The sequence below is a fragment of the Topomyia yanbarensis genome, chromosome 2 (genome assembly GCF_030247195.1).
Source record: "Topomyia yanbarensis strain Yona2022 chromosome 2, ASM3024719v1, whole genome shotgun sequence".
Classification (NCBI taxonomy): domain Eukaryota; kingdom Metazoa; phylum Arthropoda; class Insecta; order Diptera; family Culicidae; genus Topomyia; species Topomyia yanbarensis.
Window position 1 is genome coordinate 211,397,124 of NC_080671.1, and position 19,043 is coordinate 211,416,166.

General features: G+C 48.7%; 1 protein-coding gene across 1 annotated transcript; it reads right to left on the minus strand.

Moving 5' to 3' along the window:
• Positions 1-12,667: 12,667 nt before the first annotated feature.
• Positions 12,668-13,276, minus strand: LOC131680019 (uncharacterized). The gene has a single exon (XM_058960752.1). The coding sequence runs from the start codon at positions 13,274-13,276 to the stop codon at positions 12,668-12,670; it is 609 nt and encodes a 202-aa protein (XP_058816735.1).
• Positions 13,277-19,043: the final 5,767 nt, after the last annotated feature.

A 19,043-nucleotide genomic window follows, 5' to 3' on the forward strand; every position in this document is an offset into this window, starting at 1 on the left:
CTCTACTGTTTCCCAATATTCTGATGGCTAATTGGGCTACAGTTTGGAGAATCAGAAGATCTAACGGTAAAGTACCTGCTTCAGCCATAATGGCTATGATCGGACTGGTGACGTATGCTCCAGATGCATATCTGATCATCTTGTTGTATGCGGGTGCCAGGGTTTTGATGACAGCATCTCCACCCCTACTAACGAGTCCTATGCCATACAACAGTCGCGAAGTAATAATTGCGGATCCAATTTGCAGTAAAGATGAGCGTTGACCACGGGGAAGTTTGGCACCGATCATCTTCAGGATGCGCAGCCTAGATTCGCATGCCTTCTTCGTCAATTTGCAGTGCGCTACGAAGTTGAGTGATCGATCGAGGGTAACGCCGAGAATTTTCAGGCGTGTTTCTGTCGGTATAGCCACTCGATCTATCGTGATTGCTTGACTGGGTGCACGTCGGGCATTAGGGCTACAATAGAAGATGCTGGATTTCGTTGCAGATATCGTAAATCCAACACTTCTTGCCCATTTATGGACGGCTTTTACTGCTGACTGAAGCTTTCGATAAAGCGGCTGGTCTTTCTTCCCCCAAACTACGAGTAGGATGTCGTCGGCGTACAACAAGATCTTCACAGTGTTCGGAACCACGCGAAAGATGGGTTGAATGCCCACGAGAAACAGCGTAACCGAGAGCACTGAGCCTTGTGGCACACCGTTTTCCAGCGGATGCGCGGGCGATAAGTAACCCTCTACATTAACCTGGAACGATCTTTCTGTCAGGAAGCTGTTCAACACGTTGATCATTCTACCGCGTATCTGCCATTTCTGTAGTGTTCGTAGTATGCCATACCTCCACGTAGTATCGTAAGCCTTGGACAAGTCAAGCGACGCTATCAGACAGTGCTCGTCACGGTCGGGTAATGACCTCTCCAACTCCGCAAAATATGTGTCAGTGCCCCGACCGGACCTGAAGGCATGTTGTCGTTTGTCGAGACGCCCGTTCGCCTCTAGTTCAGTGGTCAGCCGTCGGTTGACTATTCGTTCGAAAACCTTCGCCATACAGCTCGTTAGGGTGGTTGGACGGAAAGCAGCTGGACCCGCGTCATTCGAGTTTGGCTTTGGAATTGGTACGATGATTCCAGTTCGCCAACAGGGTGGAAACACGCCACTACGCCATATTCCATTGAATAGTTCCAACATGGCAGTTTTCACCGACAACGGCAGTCGCTGAAGCATTGGATAACCGATGCAGTCCGGGCCTGAAGAGCCACTTCGTCCTCTATCGAGTGCCCACAGCAGCTCGTTCAGAGTGAAGTCTGTGTTGTAAGTATCGTCGGTATCTGGCGAGAAATTCACGCGGTTTCGTTCGGCCTTTTCCTTCTCTCTTTGGAACAATGGCGAGTAGCTGGAGGTGGCGGATCGTTCGCTGTAATGTTGTGCCAGTTCTTCAGCTACTTCTTCAGCCTTATCCGTGTAGCCGCTGGATCGCTTGATGACAGTTGGTCGATGCTGACGTTTCCCTCTCAACCTGTTCACTGTCTGCCACATCTCCGTCGCACTGGAACATGGGGATATCTTCGCGACGAATTCCTCCCACGATCGCTGTTTGGCATCATGGATCGACTTTCTTGCAGCTGCACGCGCCTCTTGGAAGTGTTTAAGTGCATCAGCTTTCCGTGGGTCTTCTGCTTGAATACGCCTTAGTGCTCTCAGTGTTTTTCTTCTCGTTTTGATGGCCGCTTTAACCTCCGGACACCACCACGGAACCGATTTGGGACCGACTCTGCCGGTTGTGCGGGGTATCGCAGTGTTTGCTGCTTTAATCAAACGGTCAACGAAACAGTCAATTGATATTTCGGCACCCGGTCGAATAGCGCTGGCGGTTAGACGTTCGTAAGTTGTCCAATCCGCTTGGTCGTAAATCCATTTCTGTCTTTTCGTTGGAGTATGTGACAGTCCGGGAGTGGAAACGAGAATTGGAAAATGGTCACTATTATGGGTGTCCGGGAGAGTTCGCCAAATAAATTTCGAGGCTACAGTTTCAGAACAGATCGAGAGGTCAATAGCTGAAGTGACACCGGTAGCTGGATCAATCCGGGTATGCGATCCGTCGTTGAGAATGACTAGTCTTTCCGATAATGTTTTCTCGGCGATAAAGTAGCCTAGTGCAGTAGATTTATTGGAACCCCAGCAGATATGGTGCGCGTTGAAGTCGCCCAGTACAAGTACCGGACGTGGGAGCTGCTCAAAGAATTCTCCCAGCTGCTCTTGACATTGTTGAGTACTGGGAGGGACGTAGATCGACACCACCGTCATTTGATGTGGCAGTTGTATCCGAACAGCGATTGCTTGAATATTGCCACCGACCTCAAGTCCCTCGAAGGGTACACCATCCCGAATGGCGAGCCCTACCCCTTGTTGCCAGTATCGGCGACTCCCAGTCTCAAGTAGTAGAGTGTAGTTGTTACCGACGAAATCTGCTGAGATCACTCGGTTGTCCAGCTTTGTTTCTTGTAACGCTATCAAGCTCGGTTCGTATTGGGCGATCAGCTGCTTAAGGTCACTGATATTGGAGCGCAGACCCCGAATGTTCCACTGCAGTGCGAAACTTTTGCTATTACGAGTGGTGATTGTCGCTGACGAAGACGATGTTGATGGCGAACGTCTACGAGATCGTATTGGCTCGCCGATAGGGTTCCTCGACGTGGTTGGTAGATCGGTGTTCTGGAGCTGCTGTTGTGATGTGCCTTCACCGGCGGAAAGCCAGGAGGAGAATTGCGAGGACTGTATATCCGGGAGGTAGGGACAGTCCTCTTCCCCCCGTGATGAAGTGGGGAAGCTACTTTCTTCTCTTCTTCCCCAAACCGGTTATTCGTTCGATGCGTGCTGATCACATCTGTAACGGGATAAACCGCAACAGAATCCGTTCGTGAGCGAGGTGGAATAGGACTGACCTGTGGGACGTCTAGCCCCACAGTGCCAGCCGCTGTCGAAACTACTACACGATTACTTCCAGAACTGCCGACAGCGACCGGCACTGGGGAAAGACTTTGTGTAGTTTTCGTTGTCTGCTTCGACGCTACTGTTGTGGTGACAGCTGTTCCATCTCGAAACGGATATCTCGATGGACCTTCTCCGGGCGTCAGCGAGTGGTGATGTGGAAGGAGCGTGTCGTCGATGTTGTCAGTCAAACCTGGAAGAACATCAGAACAAGCAGTACCTGCAAGGGGATTGACAATTTCGGAACTGACCTGAGGAAGGTCCAGCCCCACAGTGCCAACCGCTGTCGTACAAACTACACTATTATGCTCACGAACACCGACTGCGGTCGGCACTGGGGATAGACTTTGTGTAGTTCTGCTGATCTCCTTCTGTTTGTCGATCGTGGGTTTTTGGTCTGCTGGTTTACAAGTTGTAGTGGTGAAATTGGTGTTCCTATCGGCCACAGAGGTGAATTCACTATCAACGGGTTGGGGTATGACGGCCCGGATAGTTCCTTCATCCTGCTGTGCTTGCGTTGGAAGGAGTACTACACTTTCCTCTCTTCCAAACCGATCTATCTCGTGGTCAGTATTCGTGCGTGGGTTGTCGTTGGTATCCAAACGTTGATGAAAATGAGAATTATCGAAGAGGCTGGCTAGGAGGCGTCTCGGTAATCTCAATTTCATCGTCTGAATATTCCATAGTTTCGTTGGTGGTAGTGGCAGCGGTTCTTTTTGGTGGTGGGCTTAGGTTATCCGGTGAGGTTGTCGTTGGTTTGCTGAACGGGGTGTGTTGTTTCTGTGGTCTTCCTCGTTTTGAGTCCGTAGTTATCGCTGGTGAGTTGTTCCTGGATCTCGTCACAGGCCCGATTGGTTGGCTCGTTTGCTTCTGTTCTTTGTTGTGTTGTGGTTTTTCTTGGCTGGCGGACTGTTGTTTCATCTGATGGATGTACGCCAACATTTGCTCGATTTTTTCGTCTTTTCGTTTGGTCTCCGCCAGAAGTTTTGCGATCGTTTCGTCCTTCTTCTTCATTGCCAGTTCCAACTCTTTCAGCTTGCTAAGGATCTCATTCGGTTGTGCTGTGGCCTGAGCATAGCTGCCTTTACTTAGATGTTCCGCTCGTTTGCGTGCTTCCGGGAATGTTAGATTGTCGCGTACTTTTATTTTTATGACCTCCATTTCTTTTTTATAAACAGGACATTCGCGGCTAGTTGGTTGGTGATCGCCTTCACAATTCCGACAGTACGCCGTTTCTTTGCATTTATCTTCGCCGTGTTTATCTTTCGAGCAGTTAAAACATCGCTGGGGACCAGGACATCGAACGCGTGTATGGCCGTAGTTGAAGCATCCATAACAAAGCATCGGGTTCGGGAAGTATGGGCGAGTAGGAACGTGAAGCAAACCGATCTTTATGTATTCCGGGTATGTGGTCTTGCAGAAGGTCAATATTAGCGCTGGCGTATTTACTCTATTCTCGGCTTCCTTTCGTGTAATTCGCTGTACACGAATCACTCCCTGGCTTATGATTTCCTGTAAAACATCCTTCTCTTCCATATGAATCAGATCGTAGCAGGAAATTACGCATCTGCTTACGTTCAGATTCGGATGGGCTTCAACCACTACTTCAGTGCCGTCAATGAGCTGGTTCATTTTCTGCAACTTAGCAACTTGGGCGGGGTTCCGAACTCGAAGGGTATACCGTGTCCCTTGAGCTTCGGTATTCGCACCTTCGATTGGACCACCAGCGGCAACCTCAACCGATTTTCCAATGATAAACGGGTTTCTTGGCAAAGGTACACCGTCTTTACCTGTCAGCTGCAGAAACGTCAATTCGCCGAATTTATTCGTCGGGTCCATATACTCCGGTAATCTTCTTTTGCTTGACCCTCCCGGGTCACCGCTACTAGCGGCCGCCATCTTGGATCACACCACCAGACGTTGGAAACTGCTATGTGGCACGGTCACCCGATACCAACCCCAAATGGACAAAAAGGTAGAGAAAAGGAAAGATCTTACCTTATTTGCCCCTTCAACGTCGACTTTTTCGAAGTGTTCCCACACTTTTGGGACACACTGTAGGTGAGCAGTGTCGCTACTGCTTGTTTTCCACTTCTACACAGCCAAGAGAAGCGAACTGAATGAATTTCGCCAAGAAAAAACGCACTTAATGGATTCCGCCCTTTTTATTGTTCCAACTTTTTTGGCACGCACTGTAACGTCCAAATTTTTCAATACGCACTGTATTATACTCAACTACCACCAAATAACAAGTCAAAAAATTTTTTTCCAAATTTTCCAAAACTTTTCACGTTTTTTACGTCTTCAATAATATCTCCCGTTCAGGGCACCGTCACTCTCACGACTGGCATCTACAGCAAGTGAATGAACTGGCCGGGCAGCCACGCGGGTAGGCACAGCGATGGCTGTTTGTTTACCTATAGCACCGCGTGGGCAAAACTAAAAATTCACTTTTTTCAGCCGTTTCTTCACCGATTTACGTCAATCTTTCACTGTTCACCACTAGAGAACCACTTCACTCGTCTATTTGTCGTTGTTGTTGTTGTTGTTGTTTATTAACGACACTTTACACCAGGAAGTGGTGCATTCGTGTCGAAAGAAAAATATTTTTACCTGAAAAATGTTTCAATGCGGTTGTCAGTTATCAGTTACAATTCAAAATATAAGTTACAACATATTAAACAAGTTAGTTTCCTTGAGGAATTTTACCATACTCTCCTCATTTTTCCTGTCGTTGCGCAGAGCCGCTCGCAGACTAGTGGACTCGATGTCGTGCTTCCTTCTAACGTCGTCGTACTTTCTGCAGTGGAGGATCACATGGCGGACATCTACAATGATCCCACAGCAGTCGCACACTGGTGGTGAGGTTTTCTTTAGAAGAAAGTCGTGTGTTAGCCGGGTATGCCCTATTCGAAGCCGGGTGAGCACTCGCTGTTCGGCCGAATTCTCGCAGTCAGTCCACTTCCCTGTGTCGAACTTAACTTCGCGAAGTTTTACTTCAGTGGACGCAGACCATCGACGGAACCATTGATTTCGGATAGCTGTTTTCATTTGGTTGTTCGCGTCTGCTCCCGGAACGGCTATTTGCAAGGGGGCATTACCCCTGGCTTCTCCTGCGAGGCGGTCTGCCTCTTCGTTGCCATGGATACCAGCATGACCCGGAATCCAGCACAGCTTGATTGGACGGCCTCGTAACATGTTTTCAATCTGCTGAATCCACGGGTGTTGCGATGTGCCAGCTTCTAATGCCGATAAGCAACTGGCCGAGTCAGACATAACCACCAAATCACTGACCGTGTTATGTGTTGCTAGCGCTGTTTTGATTGCAAACGCTTCTGCCGAGAAGACGCTGCATGACGATGGAAGACCAACCGATTGTTGGAAGTATTCTCCATACACTCCCACACCTACCGCATTGTCGTCTTTCGAGCCATCCGTGTAGACGATAGTTGAACGGTTGAAACGACCTGCTAGGAGCTCCTGAAAAGCAGGCCGAACAATTTCCGAGGGGTCACCAGCTTTCACACGTCTCTTTATGTCCCACGCGATCTGGGGCTTGGGTTCGTACCATCTTCGTGCAGCTAAACGTGTACGAGTGCAAATATCTGGAAGAGGGATTCCGATCACCTCTGTCAGACGTTCGGATGCTCGATGTACCAGAGGGAGATCGGCATTGTCCTTGCTTTTTCCCAACGTATGGATGGCCAACCTGGCTATATTTTGAAGAACGAGTAGGTCAAATGGTAGGGTTCCAGCTTCTGCCATAATGGCTAAGATTGGGCTCGTAACGTATGCACCGGATGCAAACCTTACCATCCTGTTGTATGTAGGAGCGAGCGTTTGGATGACGGCATCTCCTCCTCTGCTTACAAGTCCCATACCGTAGAGGAGTCGCGAGGTAACAATTGCGGACCCGATTTGCAGTAAAGAAGTGCGTTGACCACGGGGTAGCTTGGCACCGATCATCTTCAAGATACGCAGCCTGGATTCACACGTCTTCTTCGTCATTTTACAATGCGCTTTAAAATTGAGTGATCGGTCGAGAGTGACACCGAGAGTTCTCAGCAGCGTTTGTGTCGGAACGGCTACACCATCTATCTTTATCGCCTGCATGGGTTCACGGCGCACGTTAGGGCTGCAATAGAAGATGCTGGATTTCGTTGCAGATATCGTAAATCCAACACTTCTCGACCATTTATCGACGGCTTTTACTGCGGCCTGAAGTTTCCGAAGGAGCGACTGTTCTTTCTTTCCCCACACAAGAAGCAGAATATCATCGGCGTACAGCAACACTTGTACAGAGTTCGGAACCACGCGGAAGATGGGTTGGATAGCCACGAGAAATAGTGTAACAGAGAGCACTGAGCCCTGTGGTACACCGTTTTCCAGCGGATGTGCTGGCGACAAATGCCCCTCTACGTTGACCTGGAACGTTCTCTCTGCCAGAAAGCTGTTGACAATGTTTATCATCCTTCCGCGTATTTGCCATTTCTGCAGTGTTCGTAGGATGCCATATCTCCAAGTGGTGTCGTACGCCTTGGCCAAGTCTAGCGACGCTATCAGACAGTGCTCGTCACGGTCGGGTAATGACCTCTCCAACTCCGCAAAGTATGTGTCAGTACCCCGACCAGATCTGAAGGCATGTTGTCGTTTGTCGAGACGCCCGTTCGACTCCAGTTCGGTGGTTAACCGTCGGTTGACAATTCGTTCGAACACCTTCGCCATACAACTAGTTAACGTGATTGGACGGAATGCAGCTGGACCCGCGTCATCCGAGCTTGGCTTTGGAATTGGTACGATGATTCCGGTTCGCCAACAGGGTGGGAATATACCACTGCGCCATATTCTGTTGAAAAGTTCCAACATGGCAGTTTTCACAGACAATGGAAGTCGCTGAAGCATTGGATAGCCGATGCAGTCCGGTCCTGAAGAGCCACTTCTTCCTCTGTCGAGTGCCCACAGCAATTCATTCAGGGTGAAGTCCGAATTGTAAATATCATCGCTATCTGGCGAGAAGTTTATGCGGTTTCGTTCGGCCTTTTCTTTCTTCCTCTGGAACAACGACGAATAGCTGGAGGTTGCGGATCTTTCGCTGTAGTGTTGCGCCAGTTCTTCAGCTATTTCTTCTGGCTTATCCGTGTAACCATTGGACCGCTTGATGACAGTTGGGCGGTGTTGGCGTTTCCCTCTCAACGTGTTCACTGTCTGCCACATCTCCGACGTAGTTGAACTTGGAGATATCTTCGCGACGAAGTCTTCCCATGATTTTTTCTTGGCGTCATGGATAGACTTTCTTGCTGCTGCCCGTGATTCCTGGAAGCTTTTCAGTGCATCCGCTTTTCGTGGGTCCTCTGCTGGTATACGCTTCAGTGCTCTAAGTGCTTTTCTCCGATTTTTGATAGCTGCTTTCACCTCCGGACACCACCACGGAACCGCTTTGGGACCGACTCTGCCGGTAGTGCGAGGTATCGCGGTGTTTGCTGCTCTAATCAACCGGTCAACGAAACAGTCGATTGATATTTCGACTCCCGGTCGAATAGCGTTGGCGGTCAATCGCTCGTAGGTTGTCCAATCTGCTTGGTCGTAAATCCATTTCTGTCTTTTCGTTGGGATAGTCGACAGTCCGGGAATGGAAACGAGAATGGGAAAATGATCACTGCTGTGGGTGTCCGGAAGTGTTCGCCAAACAAATTTCGCAGCCACCGATTCGGAGCAGATCGAGAGGTCAATAGCCGAAGTGATACCGGTAGCTGGGTCAATCCGAGTGTGCGAGCCGTCGTTGAGGATGAGTAATCTTTCCGATAGCGTTTTTTCGGCGATGAAGTGGCCTAGTGCGGTAGATTTCGTAGAACCCCAGCAAATATGATGCGCGTTAAAGTCGCCTAGTACCAGCACTGGACGTGGAAGCTTTTCGAGGAAGTCACCCAGCTGTTCTTGACACTGTTGAGTATTGGGAGGGACGTAGATCGACACCACCGTCATTTGCTGTGGCAGTTGGATCCGAACTGCGATAGCTTGTATACTGTCGTCGATATCAATTCGTTCGAATGGAACACCATCCCGAATGGCAAGACCTACTCCTTGTTGCCAGTATCGACAACTCCCAGTTTTCAGCAAAAGAGTGTAGTTGTTGCCGATGAAATCTGCTGCAACTACTCGGTTGTCAACTTTTGTTTCCTGAAGCGCTATCAGGCTCGGTCCGTACTCGCAGATCAGCTGTTTTAGCTCGCTGATGTTGGTTCGCAGGCCCCGAATGTTCCATTGAAGGGCGAAGCATCTGCTGTCTCGATTGGCGAAAGTCGCTGACGAAGACGATGTTGATAGCGAAGGTGATTGCCTGCGGGTTCTCGCCGGTGTGTTTCGTTGGTACCGGGACGTGGTTGCGCTGATTTCAACCGGGATATCGGTGCTCTGATGCTTCTGCTGTTGTTGCGGTGTATCTTCGCCGGCGGAAAGCCAGGAGGAGAATTGCGAGGACTGTATATCTGGGAAGTAGGGACAGTCCTCTTCCCCCCGGTCGATCCCTTCATGATGAAGTGGGGAAGCTACTTTCTTCTCTTCTTCCCCAAACCGGTTACTGCTGGTCGCATCTGTAACGGTAGAAGCCGAAACAGAATTCGTTCGGAGATAAATTGAAGATGGACTGACCTGTGGGACGTCTAGCCCCACAGTGCCAGCCGCTGTCGAAACTACTACACGATTACTTCCAGAATTGCCGACAGCGACCGGCACTGGGGAAAGACTTTGTGTAGTTTTCGTTATTACAGCTGTTCTATCTCGAAGTGATGATCTCGATGGGCCTTCTCCGGGCGATAGCAAGTGGTGATGTCGAAGGAGCATATCGTCGATGTTGTCTTTCAAACCTGAAAGAACATCAAAACAAGCAGTACCTGCAGGGGGATTGACAACTTCGGAACTGACCTGGGGAAGGTCCAGCCCCACAGTGCCAACCGCTGTCGTACAAACTACACTATTATGCTCACGAACACCGACTGCGGTCGGCACTGGGGATAGACTTTGTGTAGTTATGCTCGTTCTCTCGTAGATGACGATCGGGTTGCTCTGGTTTGTAGTTTTGTTAGTTGAAGTGGTAAAATCGGTGTTCCTATCGGCCACAGAGGTGAATTCACTATCAACGGGTTGGGGTATGACGGCCCGGATAGTTTGTTCATCCTGCTGTGCTTGCGTTGGAAGGAGTACTACACTTTCCTCTCTTCCAAACCGATCCATCTCGTAGTCAATATTCGTGCGTGGGATGTCGTTGGTATCCAGACGTTGATGAAAATGAGAATTATCGAAGAGGCTGGCTAGGAGGCGTCTCGGTAATCTCAATATCATCGTCTGAATAACCCATGGTTTCGTTGGTGGTAGTGGTAGCGGTTCTTTTTGGTGGTGGGCTCAAGTTATCCGGTGAGGTTGTCGTGGGTTTGCTGAGCGGGGTATGTTGTTTCTGCGGTCTACCTCGTTTCGAATCAGTATTAGTCGCTGGTGAGTTGTTTCTGGATCTCGTTACAGGCCCGGTTGGCTGGTTCGTTTGCTTCTGTTCTTTGCTGTGCTGGGGTTTTTCGTGATTCGCGGATTGTTGTTTGATGTACGCCATCATTTGCTCTATTTTTTCGTCTTTGCGTTTGTTCTCTGCCAGAAGTTTAACGATCTGCTCATCCTTCTTCTTCATTGTCAGCTCCAACTCTTTCAGTTTATTTAGGATCTCGTTTGATTGCGCTGCAGCCTGGGCGTAACTTCCTTGATTCTGCTGTTCAGCTCGTTTGCGCGCTTCCGGGAATGTCAAATTGTCGCGGATTTTTATTTTGATGACCTCTACTTCTTTTTTATAATTTGGACATTGGCGGCTTGTTGGTTGGTGATCTCCTTTACAATTTAGGCAAAACTGGGGTGCTCGACATTTTTCTTCGCTTTGATGTTCTCCAGAGCAGTTGGGACAACGTTGCGGGCCAGGACAGCGAACACGCGTATGGCCGTATTTAAAGCAACCATAACAGAGCATCGGGTTTGGGAAGTACGGGCGAGTTGGGACGCGAAGCAAACCGATTTTCATGTATTCCGGGTATGTGGTCTTGCAGAAGGTCAATATTAGCGCTGGCGTATTTACTCTATTCTCGGCTTCCTTTCGTGTAATTCGCTGTACACGAATCACTCCCTGGCTTATGATTTCCTGTAAAACATCCTTCTCTTCCATATGAATCAGATCGTAGCAGGAAATTACGCATCTGCTTACGTTCAGATTCGGATGAGCTTCGACCACTACTTCAGTGCCGTCAATGAGCTGGGTCATTTTCTGCAACTTAGCAACTTGGGCAGGATTCCGAACTCGAAGGGTATACCGTGTCCCTTGAGCTTCGGTATTCGCACCTTCAATTGGACCTCCAGCGACAACCTCTACCGATTTACCGATGATGAACGGGTTTCTAGGCAATGGTACACCGTCTTTGCCGGTTAACTGCAGGAACGTCAATTCGCCGAATTTGTTCGTAGGGTCCATGTACTCTGGTAGTCTTCTCGTTCGCGACCCTCCCGGGTCACCGCTACTAGCGGCCGCCATTTTGAATCACACCACCAGACGTTGGAGAATACGCTGTGGCACGGTCACCCGATACCAACCCCAAATGGACAATAAAGGTGAAGAAAAGGAAAGATCTTACCTTATTTGCCCCTTCAACGTCGACTATTTCGAAGTGTTCCCACACTTTTGGGACACACTGTAGGTAAGCAGAATCGCAACTACCTTTTTGTTCGCTTCTACGTTTCCTTTAATGAATAAAACGCGCAAAAAAACACTTTGCAATTTATTCCTTTTTTCGCCGTTCCAATACTTTTGGCACGCACTGTGGCGTCCAATTCACACTGTACCACTCTCTTCGGCAGATCACAGCAAGAAAAAAAAAATATTTTTCTTTTTTTAAAACTTTTCGTCAATTTTCCAACTTGAAAAAAAAAACTTGCTTCCAGCCCACCGTCACCGTCACACACGCAGCCGGCACAGCCAGTGAATGAAACTAGCCGGGCGACCGCACTGGCAGCCACAGCGATGGCTGTTTGTTTTGTTTTTATTGCCGCGTGGGTAAACTAAAATGCACTTATTTCAGCCGTTTCTTCGCCGATTTGCACCAATTTTTCGCTGTTAGTCACTTAAGAACCACTTCACTCGTCTTTTTGCACTTGATTGGATCGCGGCGATCGCGAAAAACACGCCAAAAAACACCGTGTAAAATTCGAGAACGCGCGCTGTTTAGACCGTACGGAACGGTGTTTCCAACTCAGATGTCTATTTGTCGTAAATTGGACCAAGGTTATCGCGAAAAACACGGAAAAACACGGTATGAAATTTACGAATGCGCGTTGTATGTACCGTACGGAACGGTGTTTCCAACTCAGATGAATAATAATAATAATAATAATAATAATAATAATAATAATAATAATAATAATAATAATAATAATAATAATAATAATAATAATAATAATAATAATAATAATAATAATAATAATAATAATAATAATAATAATAATAATAATAATAATAATTGTTGTTGTTGTTGTTGTTGTTTATTAACGACACTTTACACCAAGAAGTGGTGCATTCGTGTCGAAAGAAAAATATTTTACCTGGAAAATGTTTCAATGCGGTTGTCAGTTATCAGTTACAGTTCAAAATACAAGTTACAACATATTGAACAAGTTAGTTTCCTTCAGGAATTTTACCATACTCTCCTCATTTTTCCTGTCGTTGCACAGAGCCGCTCGCAGACTAGTTGACTCGATGTCGTGCTTCCTTCTAACGTCGTCGTACTTTCTGCAGTGGAGGATAACATGGCGGACATCTACAATGATCCCACAGCAGTCGCACACTGGTGGTGAGGTTTTCTTTCGCAGAAAGTCGTGTGTTAGCCGGGTATGCCCTATTCGAAGCCGGGTAAGCACTCGCTGTTCAGCCGAATTCTCGCGGTCAGTCCACTTCCCTGTGTCGAATTTAACTTCGCGAAGTTTTACTTCAGTGGACGCTGACCATCGACGGCACCACTGATTTCGGATAGCTGTTTTCATTTGGTTGTTCGCGTCTGCTCCCGGAACGGCTATTTGCAAGGGGGCATTACCCCTGGCTTCTCCTGCGAGGCGGTCTGCCTCTTCGTTGCCATGGATACCAGCATGACTCGGAATCCAGCACAGCTTGATTGGACGGCCTCGTAGCATGTTTTCAATCTGCTGAATCCACGGGTGTTGCGATGTGCCAGCTTCTAATGCCGATAAGCAACTGGCCGAGTCAGACATAATCACCAAATCACTGACCGTGTTATGTGTTGCTAGCGCTGTTTTGATTGCAAACGCTTCTGCCGAGAAGACGCTGCATGGCGAGGGAAGACCAACCGATTGTACACTCCCGCACCTACTGCATCGTCATCTTTCGAGCCATCCGTGTAGACGATAGTTGAACTGTTGAAACGACCTGCTAGGAGCTCCTGAAAAGCAAGCCGAACAATTTCCTGGGGGTCTCCAGCTTTCACACGTCTCTTTATGTCCCACACGATCTGGGGCTTGGGTTCGTACCATCTTCGTGCAGCTAAACGTGTACGAGTGCAAATATCTGGAAGAGGGATTCCGATCACCTCTGTCAGACGTTCGGATGCTCGATGTACCAGGGGGAGATCGGCATTGTCCTTGCTTTTTCCCAACGTATGGATGGCCAACCTGGCTATATTTTGAAGAACGAGTAGGTCGAATGGTAGGGTTCCAGCTTCTGCCATAATGGCTACGATTGGGCTCGTGACGTATGCACCGGATGCAAACCTTACCATCCTGTTGTATGTAGGAGCGAGCGTTTGGATGACGGCATCTCCTCCTCTGCTTACAAGTCCCATACCGTAGAGGAGTCGCGAGGTAACAATTGCGGACCCGATTTGCAGTAAAGAAGTGCGTTGACCACGGGGTAGCTTGGCACCGATCATCTTCAAGATACGCAGCCTGGATTCACACGTCTTCTTCGTCATTTTACAATGCGCTTTAAAATTGAGTGATCGGTCGAGAGTGACACCGAGAGTTCTCAGCAGCGTTTGTGTCGGAACGGCTACACCATCTACCTTTATCGCCTGCATGGGTTCACGGCGCACGTTAGGGCTGCAATAGAAGATGCTGGATTTCGTTGCAGATATCGTAAATCCAACACTTCTCGACCATTTATCGACGGCTTTCACTGCGGCCTGAAGTTTCCGAAGGAGCGACTGTTCTTTCTTTCCCCACACAAGAAGCAGAATATCATCGGCGTACACGATCTGTACAGACACTTGTACAGAGTTCGGAAGCACGCGGAAGATGGGTTGGATAGCCACGAGAAATAGTGTAACAGAGAGCACTGAGCCCTGCGGCACACCATTTTCCAGCGGATGTGCTGGCGACAAATGCCCCTCTACGTTGACCTGGAACGTTCTCTCTGCCAGAAAACTGTTGACAATGTTTATTATCCTTCCGCGTATTTGCCATTTCTGCAGTGTTCGTAGGATGCCATATCTCTAGGTGGTGTCGTACGCCTTGGCCAAGTCCTGCGACGCTATCAGACAGTGCTCGTCACGGTCGGGTAATGACCTCTCCAACTCCGCAAAGTATGTGTCAGTACCCCGACCAGATCTGAAGGCATGTTGTCGTTTGTCGAGACGCCCGTTCGACTCTAGCTCGGTGGTTAACCGTCGGTTGACAATTCGCTCGAACACCTTCGCCATACAACTAGTTAACGTGATTGGACGGAATGCAGTGGGACCTGCGTCATCCGAGCTTGGCTTTGGAATTGGTACGATGATTCCGGTTCGCCAACAGGGTGGGAATACGCCACTGCGCCATATTCTGTTGAAAAGTTCCAACATGGCAGTTTTCACAGACAATGGCAGTCGCTGAAGCATTGGATAGCCGATGCAGTCCGGTCCTGAAGAGCCACTTCTTCCTCTGTCGAGTGCCCACAGCAATTCATTCAGGGTGAAGTCCGAATTGTAAATATCATCACTATTTGGCGAGAAGTTTATGCGGTTTCGTTCGGCCTTTTCTTTCTCCTTCTGGAACAACGACGAATAGCTGGAGGTTGCGGATCTTTCGCTGTAGTGTCGCGCCAGTTCTTCAGCTATTTCTTCTGGCTTATCCGTGTAACCATCGGACCGCTTGATGACAGTTGGACCGTGTTGGCGTTTCCCTCTCAACGTGTTCACTGTCTGCCACATCTCCGACGTAGTTGAACTTGGAGATATCTTCGCGACGAAGTCTTCCCATGATTTTTTCTTGGCGTCATGGATAGACTTTCTCGCTGCTGCCCGTGATTCCTGGAAGCTTTTCAGTGCATCCGCTTTTCGTGGGTCCTCTGCTGGTATACGCTTCAGTGCTCTAAGTGCTTTTCTCCGATTTTTGATAGCTGCTTTCACCTCCGGACACCACCACGGAACCGCTTTGGGACCGACTCTGCCGGTAGTGCGAGGTATCGCGGTATTTGCTGCTCTAATCAACCGGTCAACGAAACAGTCGATTGATATTTCGACGCCCGGTCGAATAGCGTTGGCGGTCAGTCGCTCGTAGGTTGTCCAATCTGCTTGGTCGTAAATCCATTTCTGTCTTTTCGTTGGGATAGTCGACAGTCCGGGAATGGAAACGGGAATGGGAAAGTGATCACTGCTGTGGGTGTCCGGAAGTGTCCGCCACACAAATTTCGAAGCCACCGATTCTGAGCAGATCGAGAGGTCAATAGCCGAAGTAATACCGGTAGCTGGATCAATCCGAGTGTGCGATCCGTCGTTGAGGATGAGTAATCGTTCCGATAGTGTTTTTTCGGCAATGAAGTGGGCTAGTGCGGTAGATTTCGTAGAACCCCAGCAAATATGGTGCGCGTTAAAGTCGCCTAGTACCAGCACTGGAAGTGGAAGCGTTTCGAGGAAGTCACCCAGCTGTTCTTGACACTGTTGAGTATTGGGAGGGACGTAGATCGATACCACCGTCATTTGTTGTGGCAGTTGGATCCGAACTGCGATTGCCTGTATATTGTCGTCGACATCGATTCGTTCGAAGGGTACACCATCCCGAATGGCAAGACCTACTCCTTGTTGCCAGTATCGACAGCTACCAGTTTTCAGCAGCAGAGTATAGTTGTTATCGATGAAGTCTGCTGGAACTACTCGGTTGTCAACTTTTGTTTCCTGTAGCGCTATCAGACTCGGTCCGTATTCGCAGATCAGCTGTTTAAGCTCGCTGATGTTGGTTCGCAGGCCCCGGATGTTCCATTGAAGGGCGAAGCATCTGCTGTCTCGATTGGCGAAAGTCGCTGACGAAGACGATGTTGATGACGAAGGTGATTGCCTGCGAGTTCTCGCCGGTATGTTTCGTTGGTACCGGGACGTGGTTGCGCTGATTTCAACCGGGATATCGGTGCTCTGATGCTTCTGCTGTTGTTGCTGTGTATCTTCGCCGGCGGAAAGCCATGAGGAGAATTGCGAGGACTGTATATCCGGGAGGTAGGGACAGTCCTCTTCCCCCCGGTCGATCCCTTCATGATGAAGTGGGGAAGCTACTTTCTTCTCTTCTTCCCCAAACCGGTTACTTGTTCGATGCGTGCTGGTCACATCTGTAACGGGATAAACCGCAACAGAATCCGTTCGTGAGCGAGGTGGAATAGGACTGACCTGTGGGACGTCTAGCCCCACAGTGCCAGCCGCTGTCGAAACTACTACACGATTACTTCCAGAATTGCCGACAACGACCGGCACTGGGGAAAGACTTTTGGTAGTTTTCGTTGTCTGCTTCGACGCTACTGTTGTGGTGACAGCTGTTCCATCTCGAAACGGATATCTCGATGGACCTTCTCCGGGCGACAGCGAGTGGTGATGTGGAAGGAGCGTATCGTCGATGTTGTCAGTCAAACCTGGAAGAACATCAGAACAAGCAGTACCTGCAAGGGGATTGACAATTTCGGAACTGACCTGAGGAAGGTCCAGCCCCACAGTGCCAACCGCTGTCGTACAAACTACACTATTATGCTCACGAACACCGACTGCGGTCGGCACTGGGGATAGACTTTGTGTAGTTCTGCTGATCTCCTTCTGTTCGTCGATCGTGGGTTTTTGGTCTGCTGGTTTAAAAGTTGTAGTGGTGAAATCGGTATTCCTATCGGCCACAGAGGTGAATTCACTATCAACGGGTTGGGGTATGACGGCCCGGATAGTTCCTTCATCCTGCTGTGCTTGCGTTGGAAGGAGTACTACACTTTCCTCTCTTCCAAACCGATCTATCTCGTGGTCAGTATTCGTGCGTGGGTTGTCGTTGGTATCCAAACGTTGATGAAAATGAGAGTTATCGAAGAGGCTGGCTAGGAGGCGTCTCGGTAATCTCAATTTCATCGTCTGAATATTCCATCGTTTCGTTGGTGGTAGTGGTAGCGGTTCTTTTTGGTGGTGGGCTTAAGTTATCCGGTGAGGTTGTCGTTGGTTTGCTGAAAGGGGTGTGTTGTTTCTGTGGTCTTCCTCGTTTTGAGTCCGTATTTATCGCTGGTGAGTTGTTCCTGGATCGTGTTATTGGCCCGGCCGTGTGATTCGTTGGTTTTTGTTCTTTACTGTGCTGTGGTTTTTCTTGACTGGCGGACTGTTGTTTGATGTACGCCATCATTTGCTCAATTTTCTCGTCCTTGCGTTTGTTCTCTGCCAGAAGTTTAACGATCTGCGCATCCTTCTTCTTCATTGTCTGCTCCTGTTCTTTCAATTTATTCAGGATCTCGTTCGGTTGTGCTGCAGCCTGGGCGTAACTTCCAAGATTTTGCTGTTCAGCTCGTTTGCGCGCTTCCGGGAATGTCAAATTGTCGCGAATTTTTATTTTTATGACCTCTACTTCCTTTTTGTAATTTGAACATTGGCGGTTTGTTGGTTGGTGATCACCTTTACAATTTAGGCAGAACTGGGGTGCTCGACATTTTTCTTCACCTTGATGTTCTCCAGAGCAATTAGGACAACGTTGCGGGCCAGGACAGCGAACACGAGTATGACCGTATTTGAAGCATCCGTAACAAAGCATCGGGTTTGGGAAGTACGGGCGGGTAGGGACGCGAAGCAAACCGATCTTCATGTATTCCGGGTATGTGGTCTTGCAGAAGGTCAAGATAAGCGCTGGCGTATTCACTCTTTTCTCCTCTTCCTTTCGTGTAATTCGCTGTACACGAATCACACTCTGGCTTATAATTTCTTGTAAAACCTCCTTCTCTTCAAGGTGAATCAGATCGTAGCAGGAAATAACGCATCTGCTTACGTTCAAATTCGGATGGGATTCAACCACAACATCAGTACCGTCAATGAGCTTGGTCATCTTCATCAGTTTGGTAACTTGGACTGGGTTCCGAACTCGAAGGGTATACCGTGTCCCTTGAGCTTCGGTATTCGCACCTTCAATTGGGCCTCCAGCGACAACCTCCACCGATTTACCAATGACGAACGGGTTTCTTGGCAATGGTACGCCGTCTTTACCTGTCAGCTGCAGGAATGTCAGTTCACCAAATTTGTTCGTCGGATCCATAAATTCCGGTAATCTCCTTTAGCTTGACCCTCCCGGATCACCGCTACTAGCGGCCGCCATCTTGGATTACACCACCAGACGTTGGAAACTGCTATGTGGCACGGTCACCCGATACCAACCCCAAATGGACAAAAAAGGTGAAGAAAAGGAAAGATCTTACCTTATTTGCCCCTTCAACGTCGACTTTTTCGAAGTGTTCCAACACTTTTGGGCCACACTGTAGGCAGGCAGAATCGCAGCTACCTTTTTTTTCGCTTCTACGTTGCCTTCAATTTTTTTTCTTTTTTTAAAAACTTTTCGTTAGTTTTCCAAACTCGAAAAAAAAACTTGCTTCCAGCCCACCGTCACCGTCACACACGCAGCCGGCACAGCCAGTGAATGAAACTAGCCGGGCGACCGCCACAGCGATGGCTGGTTGTTTTGATTTTATTGCCGCGTGGGTAAACTTAAATCCACTTATTTCAGCCGTTTCTTCACCGATTTTCGTGAAACTTTCACTGTCAGTCACTGAAAA